The sequence below is a fragment of the Salvia splendens genome, chromosome 8 (genome assembly GCF_004379255.2).
Source record: "Salvia splendens isolate huo1 chromosome 8, SspV2, whole genome shotgun sequence".
Classification (NCBI taxonomy): Eukaryota; Viridiplantae; Streptophyta; class Magnoliopsida; order Lamiales; family Lamiaceae; genus Salvia; species Salvia splendens.
This window is the reverse complement of record NC_056039.1, coordinates 32,920,101-32,938,798: the sequence shown is the minus strand read 5'-3', so window position 1 is coordinate 32,938,798 and position 18,698 is coordinate 32,920,101. Positions and strand designations below refer to the sequence as shown.

The following is an 18,698-nucleotide window of genomic DNA, read 5'->3' as shown; positions in this document are numbered from 1 at the left end:
CAAATAAATACACTTTAGCCCAAACTTTAATTTTTATAGGATCACTTTATTTGGCAACTGAAAGATAGTCATACACATTAAATTAGTCATGTGGAAGCTCAAATTTCTAACATAGAAGTCTCGTTTTTTTAGTCCGTCTGTGAATAGTAGTCCCGATTCATTTTTACTATAAATGGTAATAGGTGTCACATTCTATTGGTTCATTTTACTCACATTTCATTTGCAACTATTATATACAAGTGAGACTCATATTTTACTAAAAAAATTATTCACTTTTCGTAATATTCTTAGAACTCGTACCGATAAGAAATGAGAGTCCTAATTATGGACGAAGGGTGTAGAGATTAGAAGAAAATCATTTTATCAAAAAAGAAAATGACTCGACTTTATTGGAACATCTCAAAAAAATACGATTCAATTAAGTTGGGACGAATAAAATATTTTCTAAATAAAATGATGTACTAGTACTACTTAAAACAAAATTCAAATAAGTAAATAACAACTCCGTCCGTTCTTGTTCTTAAAAATAGAGACTTTAAAAGTAATAGTAAGAATTTTAATTGATAAAAAATTTAAGAATAAGAAAATAATACTATTAATGAATAATGAGATCAAGTGCAAAGTATATGGTGAAAATAATTCTAAAAAAATGAGTAATTTTGTGATACGGATCAAACTAGCAAAATTAGATTGCTTTTTTTAGAGCAGCGGGAGGATATTAAAATAAAATTCAAATTATTGACTATCCAACAAAAATATTTTAAAACAACCGGTGATTAGATTTATGTATGAATGCATGGTTATAGTTACTACTTATATTTTAAAACAACCGGTGTTTCTGTTTTGATTGAGAATTGACGAAGACGCGAAGTATCTATATCACTATATGGTAATTATAGATACTACTTATATACTACTTCAATTCATATCATTGCAAAAAACAAACAAATAAATAAATTTATATAATTTCCACTTATTTATTGAAATTTAGTTCAAAACCGAAGCAATCTACTTGATACTTGTTTCTTTGTAAAAAAGAAATAATGTAACTTAATTTCAATTTAATTGGATGATGGTAAAACTATTTTACGAAATTTAAGCATACCTATTTACTATTCATTTTTCTCAATACAAGAGCACTTCATAGTTACTATACATTTTTCTTAGTTCTTATTTTACTAATTATTCATTGTGTGTAAATTATTAATTAAATTGGTATATAATTAATTATAAGTACAATTTTCATTTTAATTAAAATTACATAATTAATAGCTGGAAATTATATAATTAAAAGTTGAAAATGGTCCGATTTTTGCCATGCATTGCAACGCCGATTGGCCGTGCTGGGCGAGTGGCATGCACGACAGGCAAGGACGAGTGACGCGCAATGTGCGTGCACAAGCGCGATGAGCATGCTAGACAAACCGTCGAAGATCGATGCCCTAATTAAGCTGCCACATGACATAATGGTAACATTTCTGAAATAATCCACAAAGTAATAGCAGTTTGGGCACAATTATTATTGGCCTCAAATAATCTAAGTTGGCTCCTCAAATTAACAGAGCTAACATCAAACACCAAAAGTTACAAGTTGATAGCATAAAAACAGACACCAAGTACTATTATCATCACTACACTTATTTCTTTTCTTCAATGCCTCCTCTCTTCCCAACAGTAGGAAGGGAGAATCCAGCAAAAGAATCATCTCCCAACTCAGCCACGGCAACCCGACTAGCCGGTGTTCTGCAGCCCGGCCGCGATACCCTTCATGGTGAGGATGAGCGTGTCCTCCAACCCCGGGGCGTACTCGCTCGTGGGGTTCAGCTTCACCAGCTCATCCGCCGGCTTGCTCGTGTCCATCTCCATGATCTCCTTCGACAGATGAGGGCCCACCTTCACGCTGTAGGTGGGGTCACGGATGCGCTTCAACGTGTAGATCTGGCACACGTTGAGGACCGTGATGTACGGGTCACGGAGCCTCAGCCTCTGCCTCAGGTAGGGGTCTCCTTCCAGGATCTCCTTGTGTCCAGCAACCTGCGAGCGAACGAGTGAGTATACACCCGTTTCTCGATGCATCGTGCTCGTTTCTTGCTATCAAGAACCTTGCAAGTGTTTATAAACAATGACAGAATTGACATCTCACCTGAAGGATCATGTCCTGAGTCGCGTGATAGTTGGCGCGGAGCTGCTCTCCGAAGGCCCAAAGATCCTCGGAGACGAGGAGCTTGTCGCACAGAGCACCGATCTTGGGGTCGCCCTTGGCGAAGACCATCTCGATCAAGTCAATCGTCACTCTAAAGAATGGCCACCCGTTGTACATGTCCCGTAGCATCTGCAGATTCTTGATGTCTTTGCGGATTATCTCGTTCATCGCGGCCCCAAAACCGAGCCAGACTGGGAGATGGAACCGCGTCTGGGTCCACGCAAATATCCATGGGATTGCTCTGAGGGACTCTATGCCACCACTCGGTTTTCTCTTAGACGGACGGCTCCCAATGTTCATCCGGCCATACTCCAGCTCGGGCGTCGCCTGAAGAACAAGGCCAACGAGACACGAAGAGGTAAATGCAAGCTACACGTTAAGAGAAATGACAATCTAACGAAGCATTAGTACTTACGAGACGAAAGTATTCAACGAATCGAGGCTCTTGGAAGACAACAGAGCGGTATTCTTTCGTGGCGATAACAGCCATCTCGTCCATGAGGGCGCGCCACTCGGGCTTTGGGGCGATCGGGGGGTGCATTCCATGCTCGAGCGTGGCAGCGGTGAATCTCTGGAGCGTTCTGAAACACAAGTGCTCCTCTCCGAATGACTGCTCGATGACTTCTCCCTGAACCGTGACACGAAGAGAGCCGTGAATGGTGTCCGGCGGCTGAGACAATATGGCAAGGTGGGTCGGCCCGCCTCCTCGCCCGACAGTCCCTCCTCGGCCATGGAACATCGTGAGCTTCACCCCGAATTCCTTAGCCACCTTGATGAGATCCTCCTGAGCCTTATACAGCTGCCACGCAGCAGAAAGCCGACCAGCGTCCTTCCCCGAGTCCGAGTATCCGATCATGACCTCTTGCTTCCCGTTGATCCTTTCGCGGTACCAATCTATGGAGAAGAGGCGAGCCACGGCCGCGGGAGCGGCCTCAAGATCAGCCAGTTTTTCGAACAGGGGAACCACTCTTAGAGGGGTCTTGACGTGGCACTCGCGTTGCAAAAGCTCAACGGCGAGCACATCAGACGGGGAAGTCGCCATCGAGATAATGTAGGCACCAAAGCTGTCCGAGGGGAGCTCAGCAAGGACATGGAACGTGTCGAGGACATCGGCTATCTCCTCTGTTTTCGGAAGGTCTGGGCCGAACAACGGGCGCTTGCCACTAAGTTCGGATAAAAGCCACTCTTGACGACGCTCCTCGGGCCATTCCTTGTAGGATCCAATCTCGAGGTGCCTCGTGATAGCATCCATAACATCGGTGTGCCTATCCGACTCTTGCCTGATGTCAAGCCTCACAAGCGAGAGTCCAAACGTCGAAACTTGTCGTAGGAAATCGAGAAGGCTCCCATCAGCAATTGCTCGATCACCGGAAGCACAGAGCGATCGGTAGCACAACTCGAGAGGCTCCAGAAACTGAACATAAAACACATTACATATCTAAACACAACAATTTTATTTTCAAGAAACAAATTAATGTTTTCATCATCAAACCTCTTCTGTATTGGTGAAGGTTAACTCATCAGGAATATCGGAGGTTCCGTTTGTAAGCAACTGGCGAGCACGTTCGCGTGTTTGAGAGAGCTTGTCCCTTACGTCTCCGAGAATAACACGATAAGGCTCATTCACGGGAACTTGCTTCCAAAATTCTGATGAAAAGAGTTCAGAAGAGACGAATGAGTTTTTATCGAGCAAACAAGGTGTAATCATGGTCTCGAATCAAACATATTAGCATACCGATGTAATGTTTAGCGTCCCTCTTGGAAGAGCTGTGGAGTTCTTCTGCACGCACGTGAAGTTCATCGCTGCAGCGCCACATTGAAAGCTGCCAAGGACAACATACAGAAGGGTCGTGGCCCGTTAGAAATTCGGAGATTTGAAGAGACTAAACTGATAACAGTTTTAAGGCCAGTTTCTCACCTCGAACATAAGATCTTCGATCTGTGAGAAGTATAAGTTAGCAGCCATCATCCTTGCCAATAGGCATACATCTCTTGTAACTTCGGGAGTCACCCGAGGATTGCCTACAACAACGTAGCGTACATCTCAGCTTCAACTCAGTGACATTTTCAAAACTTATGTTATGGCGGTTAGCTATAAACATGAAAGTATTGAAGAAGGGCGATACCATCGCGATCTCCACCCATCCAGGAGGAGAATTGAATAAGAGGGGCGTTGTAAGGAACACGCTCGTTTATACCGATGTTCTTCAGAGCAGTGTCCACGCGCCGCAAGAATTTTGGCACTCCCTTCCATATGGTCTCGTGGAAGTAACTCATTCCAGCCCTCATCTCATCTTGAGGAGTCGGGGGGTTTCTCCTGATCTCGTCAGTACGAAATGCAGCTTGTATCTGAACGAACCCGCAAAACAAACGTGTTTAGAATATGTTCGCTTTCGCTAGATCATTGCAACTATAAACAATGTACAATTATCATTGAGTTACCTCTCTTTGCAATGCCTCATCAAGCTCCTGCTTATCATCGGGAGTGATGTCCTTTGCGTTTAGCTGAGTCAAGTAGTCACGAATCCTGGGAAAAGTCGAACACAAGATGTGAGCGCTCTTCCTACTTAACCAAATCATAATAGATCAAGCCGTGTGACAAACCTTGCGTGTTTTTGAAGCAAAGATCTGCGAACAGACTGAGTGGGATGAGCGGTAAAGACCAAGTCGACAGTTTGGTTTTTCAAAGCCTCAAAAACTTCTTCGGGCGTCTTGTTCAGCTCCCCAACCAGCCTCTTGAGAGTCTCCTCGATGTCAGATTCAGTCGTTGCAGAGGCCTCATCTGAGAAGTCGTTCTTCTTCAATTTATTCCTGCGTCTGTAAGCAATCTGGACCTCCTCAGCAAGGTTGGCTAAGTTGAGCATGTGGGAGAAAGACTTTGCAATGACAATGGAGTCCCCTGCATCCAAACTCGTGAGGACTCGTCCCAGCTCTTCCAGTTTCTGAGGGTCGCGTTGGCCCTCATACTCAGCAGAGATCTCGTAGGAGTCTTGAACCTGCTCCACGTTTCATTACCAAAAACATACGCTTCAGCAAAACGTCGTAAACATCACTCCAACTTTCCCACATTCCATCATCTACTTAGACCAATAGCCGCAGCCTCAACAAAGAGGCTAATTAAGAAGGCAGTAAGTTCCCAAGAAATCCATATTATACCATGAACACGCATTCGATTTGGCAAAAGCGCAAAGCTCAAACAGATCCAAAACAAGCACAGCAGTAATGTAACAACACACAACTGCATTATCTTAAAAGGCCTCTCCAAATCAATAAGTTTACCCACATTCAGTCATCTACTTATACCAATAACCGCGACCTCAACGAAGAGGGATAATTCAGAAGGAGTAAGCTCAGCTCCACATTATACATGAACACATGCTCAATTTGACAAAAGCCTAAAATTCAAACAGATCCAAAACAAGCACAGCAGTAATGTAACAACAAGCAACTGCATTATCTAAAAAGGCCTCTCCAAAAATGTAAGTTTTACAGTACCAATTTCACCTATATTGACCAAACACTATGATGGGGTACGTACTAAACAAGCCCAATAGCAGTGACAGCTCGGCCAGACCAAAGCAGGAGTATGAGTTCGGCATTACCAAAGAGTTCGGCCTCAGCCTACAGCTCGGTAAAAGCCATCCAATCAAGCTCTGCTCTCAGGTCGGCATCAAGCTCTACTCTCAGATCGGCAACCAAAGCAGTTCGGTCTCAGTATTCGACCGAACAAGGAGTTAGTGGACCCATACAGGATGTCCAACACACCAACTACCACGTGGTGTCAACTCAGGCCACGATCGTAGGCCATGACCTACGCTACATCCACGATCTTAGGCCATGACCTACACGACATCCACGACTTAGGGTGGTGATGCAAGCCACGATCTTAGTCCAAGATATAAATAGAACTTAGATCTGATAGAAGAGGTTAGAATCTCTCTAGAGAAACAATCATATAGCAAGTCTGTGTTGTAAGCTGTATTTTGGCAGATCAAGCAATACAATCTTGCCCTCCCTTTTTCCCGTGGACGTAGATTTACTTCAGTAAATCGAACCACGTAAATTCTTTGTCTGTATTTTCATTCTCTACCAGCATTTGCTAACATCAAAAATTCGCGGAACCATCACTGGCGCCGTCTGTGGGAAACGAAGAACAAAATTTGTGATAAAACGAATTTTTGATCCATTTTTTCCACCCAAAAAATGCATACCAGATCGCAGAATACCCGCATTCCTGCCCGTGAGAACCCGGAGGAAGCCAATCCATCCCATAGGTCTGGAAAACAGCCTAGGGATAAATCCACCACCAGTTCTCATGGCGAAGGAACAGGCCGCTCCAAAAATCGTCCCACTGAGTCTTCCCAGCAGCCTGATCTGAATGAGGCTGTCAAGCTGTTCTTGGCTGAGAAGCAGGATGAGTTCTTAGCCTTCCTGCAAAAGAGCCAAGAGCCGAAGACGAAAACGGAGGATTCTCCTTCCTCATCCAGACATGAAAGTCACTACCGCAGTAGTGCCGTGTCTTCCAGGAAGAAGAATCCTCAACCCCGACATATTCCTGATCTTCCTCGGTACCGGAATCACAGGAGAACTCAATCTCCTCCATACCGACGAGATATCGGATTCGCCGTGTACGGAGCACTGAAGACTCCGTTCTCGGACGACATCACCCGAACTCCCCTACCACAGAACTACCGAACTCCGTCGATGACTTACGACGGGCTCGTGGACCCTCACGATTTCCTGGGGCGCTATCAATATAACATGGCGAACCAGGGTCTCAACGAGGTCCACATGTGCAAGCTATTTCCCGAGCTGCTCATCGGGAACGCGAGAAGGTGGTTCGATAGCCTCCCCCAGGGCAGCATCAGATCTTACCGAGATCTAATGGATGCCTTCCACAGGAGGTTCTTTCAGAAAGCGGAAGCCCGAATCACTTCGGCTCAGCTGCTTTCCATTCGTCAAGGTCGCGACGAAAAAATCAGCGACTTTATGACAAGATTCCACAAGGAATGCCTGCAAGTAGACGATCTCAACGATCTGCTTGTCATCTCGGCATTCCAAAATGGAATCCTGCCCGGAGCTCTCTACAGGAAGCTCGTTGAGTGCGGTCCGCAGACAGCTCAGGAAATGTGGGACATTGCGGACCAGTACTCCCGGGCCGATGAGGCAGACCGTCGCAAACGGTCGTTAGACAGCTCATCGTCCCGAGGAGACAGGAGGAAGCCCGATCATAGCGATCAGGGGCATCCTCGCCGGACTCCTTTTGGCGATCAGGGACATCCTCGCCGAACTCCCTTTGAAAGGATTCAAAGGACTCCGGTGCAAGACAGATTGGGACCCCGTCTCAATCCCGAGAAGCCGCCCGCTCAGTTCGTACCGCTGAACAAGCCGAGAGCGGAAATTTTCGAACTGCACTCTGACCTGTTCGAAAAGCCAAAGCGGATGACGAAATCAGCCGCGCGCCGACCCCAGGATAACTACTGCTCCTACCATCAAGACCACGGTCACGATACCGAGGAGTGCAGAAACTTGGCTGCAGGTATCGATGTTCTTGTGAGGGCAGGGACATTGAAAAAATACCAAAGCAAGCAGTCAAAGAAGAATAAGAAGCAGAGAGGGGCGAACTGCGCTCCTCAGGATCCGAAAAGGCAGCCGGATCCCGAAGACGATGACGAGCCGCAATATGATGGAGTAATCCTGACTATTGACGCTCTCCCTGCCGGGAAGACCAAGTCGTCCCTGAAGTCAGAGCGCAGGGGCTCCAATCGAGAGGAGCCAACGCATAAAAGGCTGAAGCAGGACGAAGTGATTACGTTCTCGGATGCTGATCCCGTCCCGGCCATCTCTCCTCACCAAGACGCCATTGTCATCCAAGCCGGAGTGGCAAACAAACTGATCCACAGGGTGTTTGTGGATACAGGAGCGTCAGTCAGCATTCTTTTTAAAGAGTGCTTCGACAAACTAGAAGTGGACCCAGCTCGGCTCAGCCCGGCTCCGCTTCCCCTGAAGAGCTTCGCCCAGGAGGACACCCGCCCTGAAGGTATTATCAGCCTTCCGATCACGGTGGGGAAAGCGCCTACTAGCTCCAGTACGATGATTGAGTTTTTCGTGGTGAAAGCTCGGTCCCCGTACAACGTCATCCTGGGAAGAGACTGGCTCAACACAGTTCGGGCCATTTGCTCCACTTATCACCTCACCATCAAGATCCCTACTAAAGGAGGGATAGCGGTCATCCGAGGTGACCAAAAGAGAGCAAAGGAATGTCTGCAAATTGCGCTTAGAAGTGCCGAGCAGTCAGATCGGCACCACCAAGCATAGCAATCACAGCAGCCGGAGTCAGAGGCGATGACCGAAGTCATACATGAGCCGAACTCGATGACAGTTCAGCTGTACGAAGACGACCCATCCAGAACGGTTAAGATCGGCTTCGCGGGAACGCCTCTACTTCGGGAAAAAACCATCCAGCTCCTCAAGGAGTACAAAGACGTCTTTGCATGGTCTCCGTTGGACATGACCGGAGTGCCCCCCGAGGTAATCACTCATCGTTTAAATATTGATCCTTCGGTCCGGCCGATAAAACAGAAGCAAAGACTCTTTGCGGCAGAACGAAGTCAAGTCATCCATGACGAAGTCCGTCAATTATTGAAGGCGGATGTGTTATTCGAAGTGAAGTACCCTTCGTGGGTGGCCAATCCTGTCATGATCAAGAAAAAGGAAGGAGGATGGCGGATGTGCATAGATTTCACCGATCTAAATAAGCACTGTCCCAAAGATTGCTATCCCCTTCCGAACATAGATAAAAAAGTAGAAGCTCTGATAGGCTTTGAAATTTTTTGTTTTCTTGATCTATACAAAGGATACCATCAGGTTTTAATGGATGAGATTGACGCTTCAAAAACGGCCTTCATTACTGATTTCGGCATTTTCGCTTATAAAAAGATGCCATTCGGTTTAAAGAATGCCGGAGCCACTTATCAAAGGATGGTAGACAAGCTTTTTCGGCACCTGATTGGAAAGGAAGTCGAAGTATATGTTGACGATATAGTCGTCAAGAGCAAAAGCACCTCGGAGTACGAGCACAACCTCAAGTCCACTCTCAACGTGCTCAAGAAAGCCAACCTCAAACTTAATCCCCAAAAGTGTACCTTTTTGGTAGATTCGGGAAAGTTTCTGGGTTGTTGGGTTTCAAAAGACGGACTCAAGGCAAACCCCTCAAAAGTTCAAGTCGTTCAGAACATGGCAATGCCGAAGTCCATACATGACGTGCAAAGGCTAACCGGATGTCTAGCCGCACTGAGTCGATTCCTTTCCCAAGCAGCCGAAAAGCAACTGCCGTTCTTCAAGGTGTTGAAAAAGGCACCAAAGTTCGAGTGGGGAGCCGAGCAGAAAAAGGCCTTTGACGAGCTCAAAAGTTATCTAGCCGAGCTTCCTATTCTCTCTGCTCCAGCCGAAGCCGAAGTACTATTCTTATACTTAGCGGCATCGGATCAAACCATCAGCGCGGTGCTTGTACGAGAAGAAGGCCTAAAGCAGTTTCCCATCTACTTTACAAGCCGAGCATTAAGAGGTCCAGAAACAAGGTATCAACCTCTGGAAAAAATTGCTCTGGCGTTAGTAAATGCAGCAAGGAGACTGCGGCCATACTTCTATGCTCACAAGGTATGCGTCTTAACCGATCTACCTCTTCGGCAAGTTTTGACCAAGCCAGAAGCATCAGGCAGAATCGCCAAGTGGGCTATAGAGTTGGGAGAGCACACAATTGAATATCTACCTCGGAAAGCCATCAAGGGACAAGCCTTGGCAGATTTTCTTGCAGAAGCGAAGTTCGATCAAGCAATTCCTATTATTGCCGAACAGAAGAATTCTGCCAATGCCGAACTAGCACAGCCCTTGGAATCCGAAGTAGAGCCGCCGGACTGCTGGAGCGGATTCGTAGATGGAGCTTCAAACAAGATGGGAAGTGGAGCTGGTATTTTACTTGTCGCTCCCGACGGACACGAGGTAACCTACTCACTTCGTTTCCTATTCCCCACTACTAATAATGAAGCCGAGTACGAAGCCCTCCTGGCCGGACTCCAGTTAGCGCAAAGTCTACTCGTCAAATCTCTCAAAGTCCATTGTGATTCACAAGTCATAGTAAATCACATGTTGGGTACAAGTGAAGCCCGTGACGAGAGAATGAAGAAGTATTTGGACAAAGCGCAAAGCATCAGCCGAAGTTTCTCCTATTTCCGGATAATCCGCATTCCCAGAGCGGAAAATAGCCGAGCAGATACCTTAAGTAAGTTGGCCTCAGATCCGAGCTCAAAGGCGGAAGAATTAATGCATCGAAGCATTGATGAAGCCGAGGTACATTCTGTATCCAGCTCGCCGAACTGGATGACGCCGATCTTGCAGTATCTGGATCAAGGACAATTGCCCGAGGATAAGAGAGAAGCTCGGAAGATCACGTGCCGAGCTCTTCGGTACGAACTTCATGAAGGAGTCCTCTTTAGAAAGTCTTACCTCCAGCCGTTATTGCGGTGCGTAGGACCAGAAGAGACGGACTACATCCTCAGAGAAGTTCATGAAGGATCGTGCGGTAGCCACATCGGAGCCAGAGCTTTAGCTAAAAAAGTTCTGAGATGGGGATATTATTGGCCAACCATGGTACAAGAGGCAGTGCAGCTCGTCAAGAAGTGTACGAAGTGCCAAATTCATGCAAATGTCCCAAGGATGCCGCAGACCGATCTATACACTATGCAAAGCCCTTGGCCTTTCATGCAATGGGGCATAGACATAGTGGGACCACTTCCTCAAGCTCCTCGGCAAATGAAATTCCTTATCGTTGCCGTGGACTACTTCACGAAGTGGGTGGAGGCTGAACCTTTAGCTACGATAACGAGCTCAAAGGCATTGGACTTCGTCTGGAAGAACATAGTGTGCCGATTTGGCATACCCCACATCCTCATCTCGGATAATGGGACTCAGTTCACCGACAAGACGTTCAAGAATTGGTGCCAAGAGCTGAACATTCAACAGCGGTTCACTTCGGTCTCCCATCCCCAAGCAAACGGACAAACGGAAGTAACGAACCGGATTCTGGTGAAAGGGTTAAAAGCTCGGTTAGAACAAGCCAAAGGACAATGGGTAGAAAATCTCCCTCAAGTCCTATGGTCCTACCGAACTACACCCAAAACCTCCAACGGTGAAACTCCGTATAGCCTGGTGTACGGCACTGAAGCCGTAATTCCGGTGGAGATCGGCGTACCCAGTCCCCGAACCCTAAATTTCTCCTCAGAAATGAATGACGACGGACTGAGAGCAGAACTAGATCTCGCCGAAGAAAGAAGAGAATTGGCGTGCATAAAAGCAGCCAAGTATAAGGAGCAAGTAGCCCGGTATTATAACCAAAGGGTGAAAAAGCTTCAATTTCAAGTGGGAGATCTCGTCTTGAGAAACAACGAAGTAAGCCGAGCAGAAAAGCTGGGCAAACTCGAACCCACATGGGAGGGTCCATATCGGGTGTCAGAAGTCCTCGGCAAAGGGTCTTATAAATTGACTCACATGTCAGGAGAACAAGTACCCCGAACATGGCACGTCTCCAACCTCAAGAAGTTCCACTTGTAAGAGACAAGTCCGGTCAGTCCGTCTCGTGTCTAGTTCGGTCATAGGGGTATGTGTTTTTATTTGTTTGTTTTTTACTTGTACCTTTTACTTGTCGTTTTATAAAAAGTTTAAAGTTTTTTCTTTCGTCTTTTTCATTTTTTCTCTGTGTGTTTTGTCCCTATGTGCTTGTCGTCTCTTACAAATGGTACCAAGGTATATCGTTCTTTAAAGACTGATCCCCTTTTTAGATCGATTATTAAAGACTATTGTGAGTCCAAGCTTCTAAGGAGGATATAAGACCACAATTCAGCTTAACAAGCAGTCCGTCTGAAACGAACTGCAATAAGCCAACGATTGTGAGTCCAAGCTTCCAAGGAGGATACAAGACCGCAATTCAGCTTAATAAGCACTTCGTCTGAAACGAACTGCAATAAGGGAAAGTCCGATCCACGCGATAAACCTCGCCGAATTAGGACGACCAAGTTCGGTCAAAGAAGTTTACCTCATAAGACCGGGGACGACCATGTCTAGTCAAAGAGGTTTACTGCATAAGACCACTTCGGTTAACTGGGAAAGTCCGATCCACGCGATAAAACTCGCCGAATTAGGACAAGGGAAAGTTCGATCCCGGCGACAAAAATCGCCAAATTAGAACACAAACCAAGTCCGGTCAAAGATGTTTATTTCATCAGACCAAAGACGAGTCCGGTCGAAGATGTTTATTTCATCAGACCAAAGACGAGTCCGGTCAAAGATGTTTATTTCATCAGACCAAAGACGAGTCCGGTCTAAGATGTTTATTTCATCAGACCAAAGACGAGTCCGGTCAAAGATGTTTATTTCATCAGACCAAGGACCAAGTCCGGTCAAAGAAGTTTACTTCATAAGACCGAGGACAAGTACGATGAAATTTTTTCGCTAAGCTGTAAATACAGTGTTAGAAGCGAAAACAAAATTTCATTTATCAAATCTTGTTCGGCATACAACTCCGCTACCCTACAAAATGGCGTTACGCTATTACAAAGGACTATTCTACTGTCCAGGGTTGCTGAAGTTAAGCCACCTATCTGCAAAATCCTCTGGAAGCCGAGTTCGGTTGTTCCGAGCAGATGAAGAATAAGCAGGTCGACGAGATGCTATCCTCGACCCAACGCCTCTTCCCCGAGCCCGAGAAGTCCTAACACCTCGGCGATGAAGAGTCTCTGCAATAAGCATCTGCTGATCTTGCTCGCTCATAGTCACAACTCCTCGGCGAATTTCAGTCCGTCCCCGTCTTGACGATTCCGGTTGCTCCTGAGCCCGTTCTCGTCTTGACGTTTCCGGCTGTTCCGGAGTTCGTTGTTGGCTGGGAGTAGGATTTTGAACAAGGGAACCAGAGGTTTGATCTGGAGTGCGAGCATCTGTTGGCACGATATGCCGAAGGAATCTTTCTATGGAGGGGCGCCGAGAAAGAACAATGTCGTACCGAGAAGCCCAGCGCCGTAATGATTTCACAACTTGTTGGCAAGCCGAGCTCTCCAGCGCATTGTTCCTCCGGAGTACAAGATATTCCTCCCACAGTTCGTCAACTCGACTCTGAACATCTGAGATGGTCAATCCCCCGCGCACACGGATGTAATCCTCGTACGCAGTCCTCTCAGCAATGGTCGTATTCAGCTCGGCCTCCAGATCCTTCTTATCGGACTCTAAGTCCTTATTATCGGCCTCCAGCTTCACTAAACGAGCCAGAAGCTCGTCATTCTTCGTCTGATCGGCTATAGCTCTTCTCTCAGCTTCGTCTAAAGCCGAAGAGTACAGCCGTTTCCAGTGAAGTATCTCCATCTCCTTGAGTACAAAGCAGCTATATTAGTTCGGCAGCTGTACCGAGCAGATAGTAAAATACAACAGGAGTAAAGGCGAGTACGAAAAGCTATACGAAGACAAATGTAGAGAATTTTTCATTCACAAGGAAAATTTTTTACACTAGGGCTTCAAGGCCATTTTACAAGGAAGAAACTAGACTAAGAGAAGGGAGACGAAATCATACTCCGCCTGCTTCGTCTCCGGCTCCTCGGTCTGGTACAGCTTCCTTCTCCTGGGCTACCTCAGCCTCGGCCTCGCCTCCTGCCGGCCTCGCCTCCGCCTCCTGATCGGCCTCCTTCTCCGGATGCCCGGCCTGATCGACTTCGGCCTCCCGCTCCAGCGGCTCGGCCTCACCCTCTCCGTTGTAAGTCGAAGCGGGTGAAACGGGTCCCACGGAGGCAAAGATAGCCTCCAGGTTCTCGTCCCGATCAGCTCGACAACTCCGGACTCGGTCTGCAGAAAGCAGGACCGAGGATGAAGCGAGCTCCTCAAGGAGCGGCAGATTCTGAAGCCGAGCAGCTATCTCTCGGCTGTACAGAGGCAGCACGACGTCGGGCCCCTGCTCGCCCTTATCGGCAATTAGCCTTACCAGACTACCGACAAAGGCCGAGAACTGGCTGCTCAAAAAGAGTCTCTCCGTGTAGGCACGGAGACCCTCTCCTTGGGCAACCACGGCGGCAGCATCCCTCCGTTTCGTCTGCTCTCGCTGGATGACGAGCTGGTTTTTGGCAAACTGAGCTTCATCCTGGGCCGAAATCCTAGCAGCCCTGGCTTTCTCAAAGTTTGCCTCTGCCTGCTCGGCCCGGTGACAAGCAGCCGCCAATTTCCTCTGCATCTCGGCATAGTCGTTGGACGCTTTGGAGAGTTCGACGGCGACGAGCTTGGAGAGCATATCATTCCTCTGAAAATGGATAAGGAAAAAAGTTAACAGAGGGCACCAAAAATACAAGACAAGCCAAGCCAAGGAATCAGGAAGACAATTCACCTCGGCGAAGTCCGTGGGCCATAAAAATGGCTCACAGATATGCTCCGAAGGAGGCGCCAAGACCACGTCTTTCTCTGGCGCCCTTGGGGGCTTCTGGGTCTTCCCCTTCTTGCTTGCCGAAGTCGACTCCGGCTTCTTTGGACCCGAAGAGGTCTTTTGCCTCTTCGGATTCTTCTCGGCATCAGGCGCCGAGCTGGTAGCCTTCTCTCTCTCCGGCTCCACAAGCTCGGAGGACTTTCTGATAGCCTTATTCAACATGAACACTGCCAAAAAGCAAGAAAGCAAAGTCAGATTTTCTTCGTTAAAGCAGTAGAGCATAAAGATAAAGAGAAATCCTCACCCTCGGCCTCTTCGTCCGAAGACGAGATGTCGAACACGACGTCGCCCTTGACGAGCTCAGACTCCGTGTATTGTTTCCTAACTATGGGAATCTTGTTGAGCTCGCCATCGAGCTCGTCCAACGGTTCAGGCCGAGGGTGACGGATAACGGACTCCGGCCCTCTCCAGGGAAAACTAGGAGCCGCGGTCCTATCATAGTAGAAGAAGCGATTTTGCCACTTCGGCCACTTCGTTTTACAAAAGGCCCTAAAGGGCTGTAAAGGGATCAAGTAAAACCAAGACCCCTTCCTCTTAAATTGAAAGAATTTAAGGATCGCCTTCAAAGACAAATCCCTTCCTAACCTACGGAGTTCGGCAGCGAAGGCCGACAAGTGCCTCCAAGAGTTCGGAGTCACCTGGCCTAAAGGAAGCTGAAAAAAATCTAGTAAATCTATAAAGGCAGAAGGGAGGGGGAAACGAAGCCCGCATTCTAAGCAGGCCTCATACACGGTGACGTAACCCTCCGGCGGGGAGTCAGCCCTGTGATCACCGTCAGGTACCACCGCCTTCCCCCAGGAAAAGAGTATTTTTCGTAAAGGGATATCACAGTATCCTTACTCAAGATACTGTGAAAATACTCTACGGTCTTCTCCCCGGATTCTTTCCGGCTAGAAGACCCCTTACCCCCTTTCCTAACGCTACCCGACTCCGAAGAAGAAGAAGAAGACATTTTTCTTACTTTTTGAAGGTGAAGGTAGTCTGAAGAAATTTTTGAAAGCGGAAGGAAATTTTTCACGCAGAAGATAGAGAGTGCAGAAGAAGCCAATAGCAAAGGTGTTCAAATGATGAAGAAAGACGGTATTTATCAGATTTGGAAAAGATTTCAAATCATCGCACCGTTTCATATCCCACCTTTTCAGGATTCAACGGCCGGATTTTACTGTCGCATTTAATGCCGCATTTAATGCAGTCACGCGCAGGGCACGTCCCCTGACTTCAGCCTCCCCCGTACCCTTTTCCAGAATGCCGAAGTGACTCGCTTCGCCGAAGTGAATCACTTCGCTTTTCGGGGGGGGTAGTGATGGGGTACGTACTAAACAAGCCCAATAGCAGTGACAGCTCGGCCAGACCAAAGCAGGAGTATGAGTTCGGCATTACCAAAGAGTTCGGCCTCAGCCTACAGCTCGGTAAAAGCCATCCAATCAAGCTCTGCTCTCAGGTCGGCATCAAGCTCTACTCTCAGATCGGCAACCAAAGCAGTTCGGTCTCAGTATTCGACCGAACAAGGAGTTAGTGGACCCATACAGGATGTCCAACACACCAACTACCACGTGGTGTCAACTCAGGCCACGATCGTAGGCCATGACCTACGCTACATCCACGATCTTAGGCCATGACCTACACGACATCCACGACTTAGGGTGGTGATGCAAGCCACGATCTTAGTCCAAGATATAAATAGAACTTAGATCTGATAGAAGAGGTTAGAATCTCTCTAGAGAAACAATCATATAGCAAGTCTGTGTTGTAAGCTGTATTTTGGCAGATCAAGCAATACAATCTTGCCCTCCCTTTTTCCCGTGGACGTAGATTTACTTCAGTAAATCGAACCACGTAAATTCTTTGTCTGTATTTTCATTCTCTACCAGCATTTGCTAACATCAAAAATTCGCGGAACCATCACACTACACTATCTATGAAGGGATTTTGAAATAAAATTGGTGGTAGAAAAACAAACAACTCTACAAGAACTAATCCTGACTTCAACTTAGACCAACTGGAAAAGCACATACATTCAACAACTCTTCAAAGTCAAGACATAAACAAACACAAAAATTTTCAAAACATAAAAGCAATTCACAAATAATTCCAATCTAACACAACTTACTTCACAGTCCACAATCAAGAACAGCAAAAAAACGACTCAAAATCCCAAAAAAACGGATAAAAACAAAGCTTCATACCGTTTCTCTGATCTCCTCTCCATGCAAGTCTTGGAGAATATCAAGAAAACGGTCCAAGAGAAGAGCATCATACTCCACCAGCTTATCATCCTCAGACACCTTCCCAGGCGCCAACAGCCTCAATTGTGCATCAATTGATGCCATTTTCTCTATCTTCTTACTCATCTTTCTCTCCCTATATATAGCCTCTCAAGTAAAGATGCAGTCTTTCTCCCCTCCCACCTGTCTCCCACCTCTCAAATCTCAATTCAAGGCGGGAGAAGCTAAAGGGCCACGGGAATTTTGAGTGGTTTAGATTAGACAAGTGTCACGGATGATCGAATTGCAGTTGAGAAATCAGAAGAAAAGTCACGAAAAAGAGTGTGTGAGAGAGAGGATGGTTTCAGGCAGAGGTAATGGACTAATGGTGGAGATCCTCTGGTTTTATAGACGAAATTTTTGCAATTAGAAATATGGATTTGGATTTTTCCGAAGATTAAGGAGTTAATCCTCTGGTTTTATGACTTCAACGAGAATTTTCAACTGCTTCGACACTGGTGCTGTCTCTTTTGGAATTTTTAAGGTTTTCTATGCCTTTTTATTCTTTTCTTTTTTGTGATCAATAATATTCTACTATTTGGAATTTCATTTCTTACGTTTGTTTTTTATAATTTTTTATAGTATGTGTTTTTATAGCTTATATCGTGTGAATAGATTAATTACATTGATTAATTAGCTTCTATTTGAGACTGAATACATTTAATGATTATTTTTTGTTTTTTGTATACGAAGTCGATAAAAAAGTATTAAGTTTTGGATAATATTCATGAATTCGAATTCTTTGAGAGATAATTTAAATAGTACGGTTTATGAGATAATTTCAAATAAACTATCGAAATGAAATTAAATACTAGCAAAATTGCAAAATACAGTAACTACTTTTTCGAGTGTGATGTGTGACGCAACAAATATTTATTGTTGATATTGTTTTCGGATCCTTCTAGATTATTGATTCTCGTAATAGAATTTGTCGGATCACTAACTGATAAAAAAAGGGGAATATTTTTTCTCTCAAATACTTGTAAGTAATTAATCTTTTTTAAGAAAGAAGGTGATAAATCACTACTAATAAATTTATTTATTTATTATACAAGCAAATGCATTGGATCTGGGTATATGAAAGGGACTCACATGACAACATGTGTCACGCTGAAGTAGTAGGTAATTAAAAAATGGGGTTAATTTCAAATTTTCAATGATTAGTAATGGTGTGATTGTTGGCATGTGTTATATACCAGTATTGATAAGGAAAAGTTAATTAAAAAATAGTTTACTTCTGATTAATAATGCCATTAAATATATATCAGTGGTGTGCTGATTAATCTTGATCTTGGTTGTCATCTTGTCATGTTTGGGGAGACTTAAGTATAATTAAAAAATTTAAACCAATTATTGAAACACAAAATGGATGTTCAGTGTTCACGTTTATGTCCATTTTCTCTATAATTTCAAAAAATTAAATAAGATAAGATAAAAGTTTGTTAGCAGATAATTTATAAAATTAATGATGCATGTCAATAAAATTTAAAATATTACAGTATAGTTCATTGACTTACTGTAGAGTATATTATATTATAAATAAATGGCTAAAAAAATCAGATAATATTGCCGTTTTTGATAGAAAAACATGTATGTGGTCTAGAACAATCTATAGATGAAAAAAATCATCCGACAGTATGTATGTTTGAATCCATTCATGATTATGACAAGTTCATAGCATCGAAGTATCAAATATTGAGAATTATCGATCTTTCATATG

General features: G+C 45.4%; 1 protein-coding gene across 1 annotated transcript; it reads right to left on the bottom strand.

Annotated features, from left to right (window-relative positions):
- Positions 1-1,459: 1,459 nt before the first annotated feature.
- LOC121744283 (phosphoenolpyruvate carboxylase 2-like) lies at positions 1,460-17,428 on the bottom strand. The gene is made up of 10 exons (XM_042137767.1): positions 16,901-17,428; positions 4,808-5,199; positions 4,646-4,730; positions 4,330-4,552; positions 4,122-4,225; positions 3,939-4,026; positions 3,696-3,850; positions 2,619-3,617; positions 2,144-2,530; positions 1,460-2,034 (listed from the first exon to the last, which is right to left on the bottom strand). The coding sequence occupies exons 1-10, from the start codon at positions 17,063-17,065 to the stop codon at positions 1,732-1,734; spliced, it is 2,901 nt and encodes a 966-aa protein (XP_041993701.1). The 5' UTR covers positions 17,066-17,428; the 3' UTR covers positions 1,460-1,731.
- Between the last annotated feature and the right edge of the window lie 1,270 nt (positions 17,429-18,698).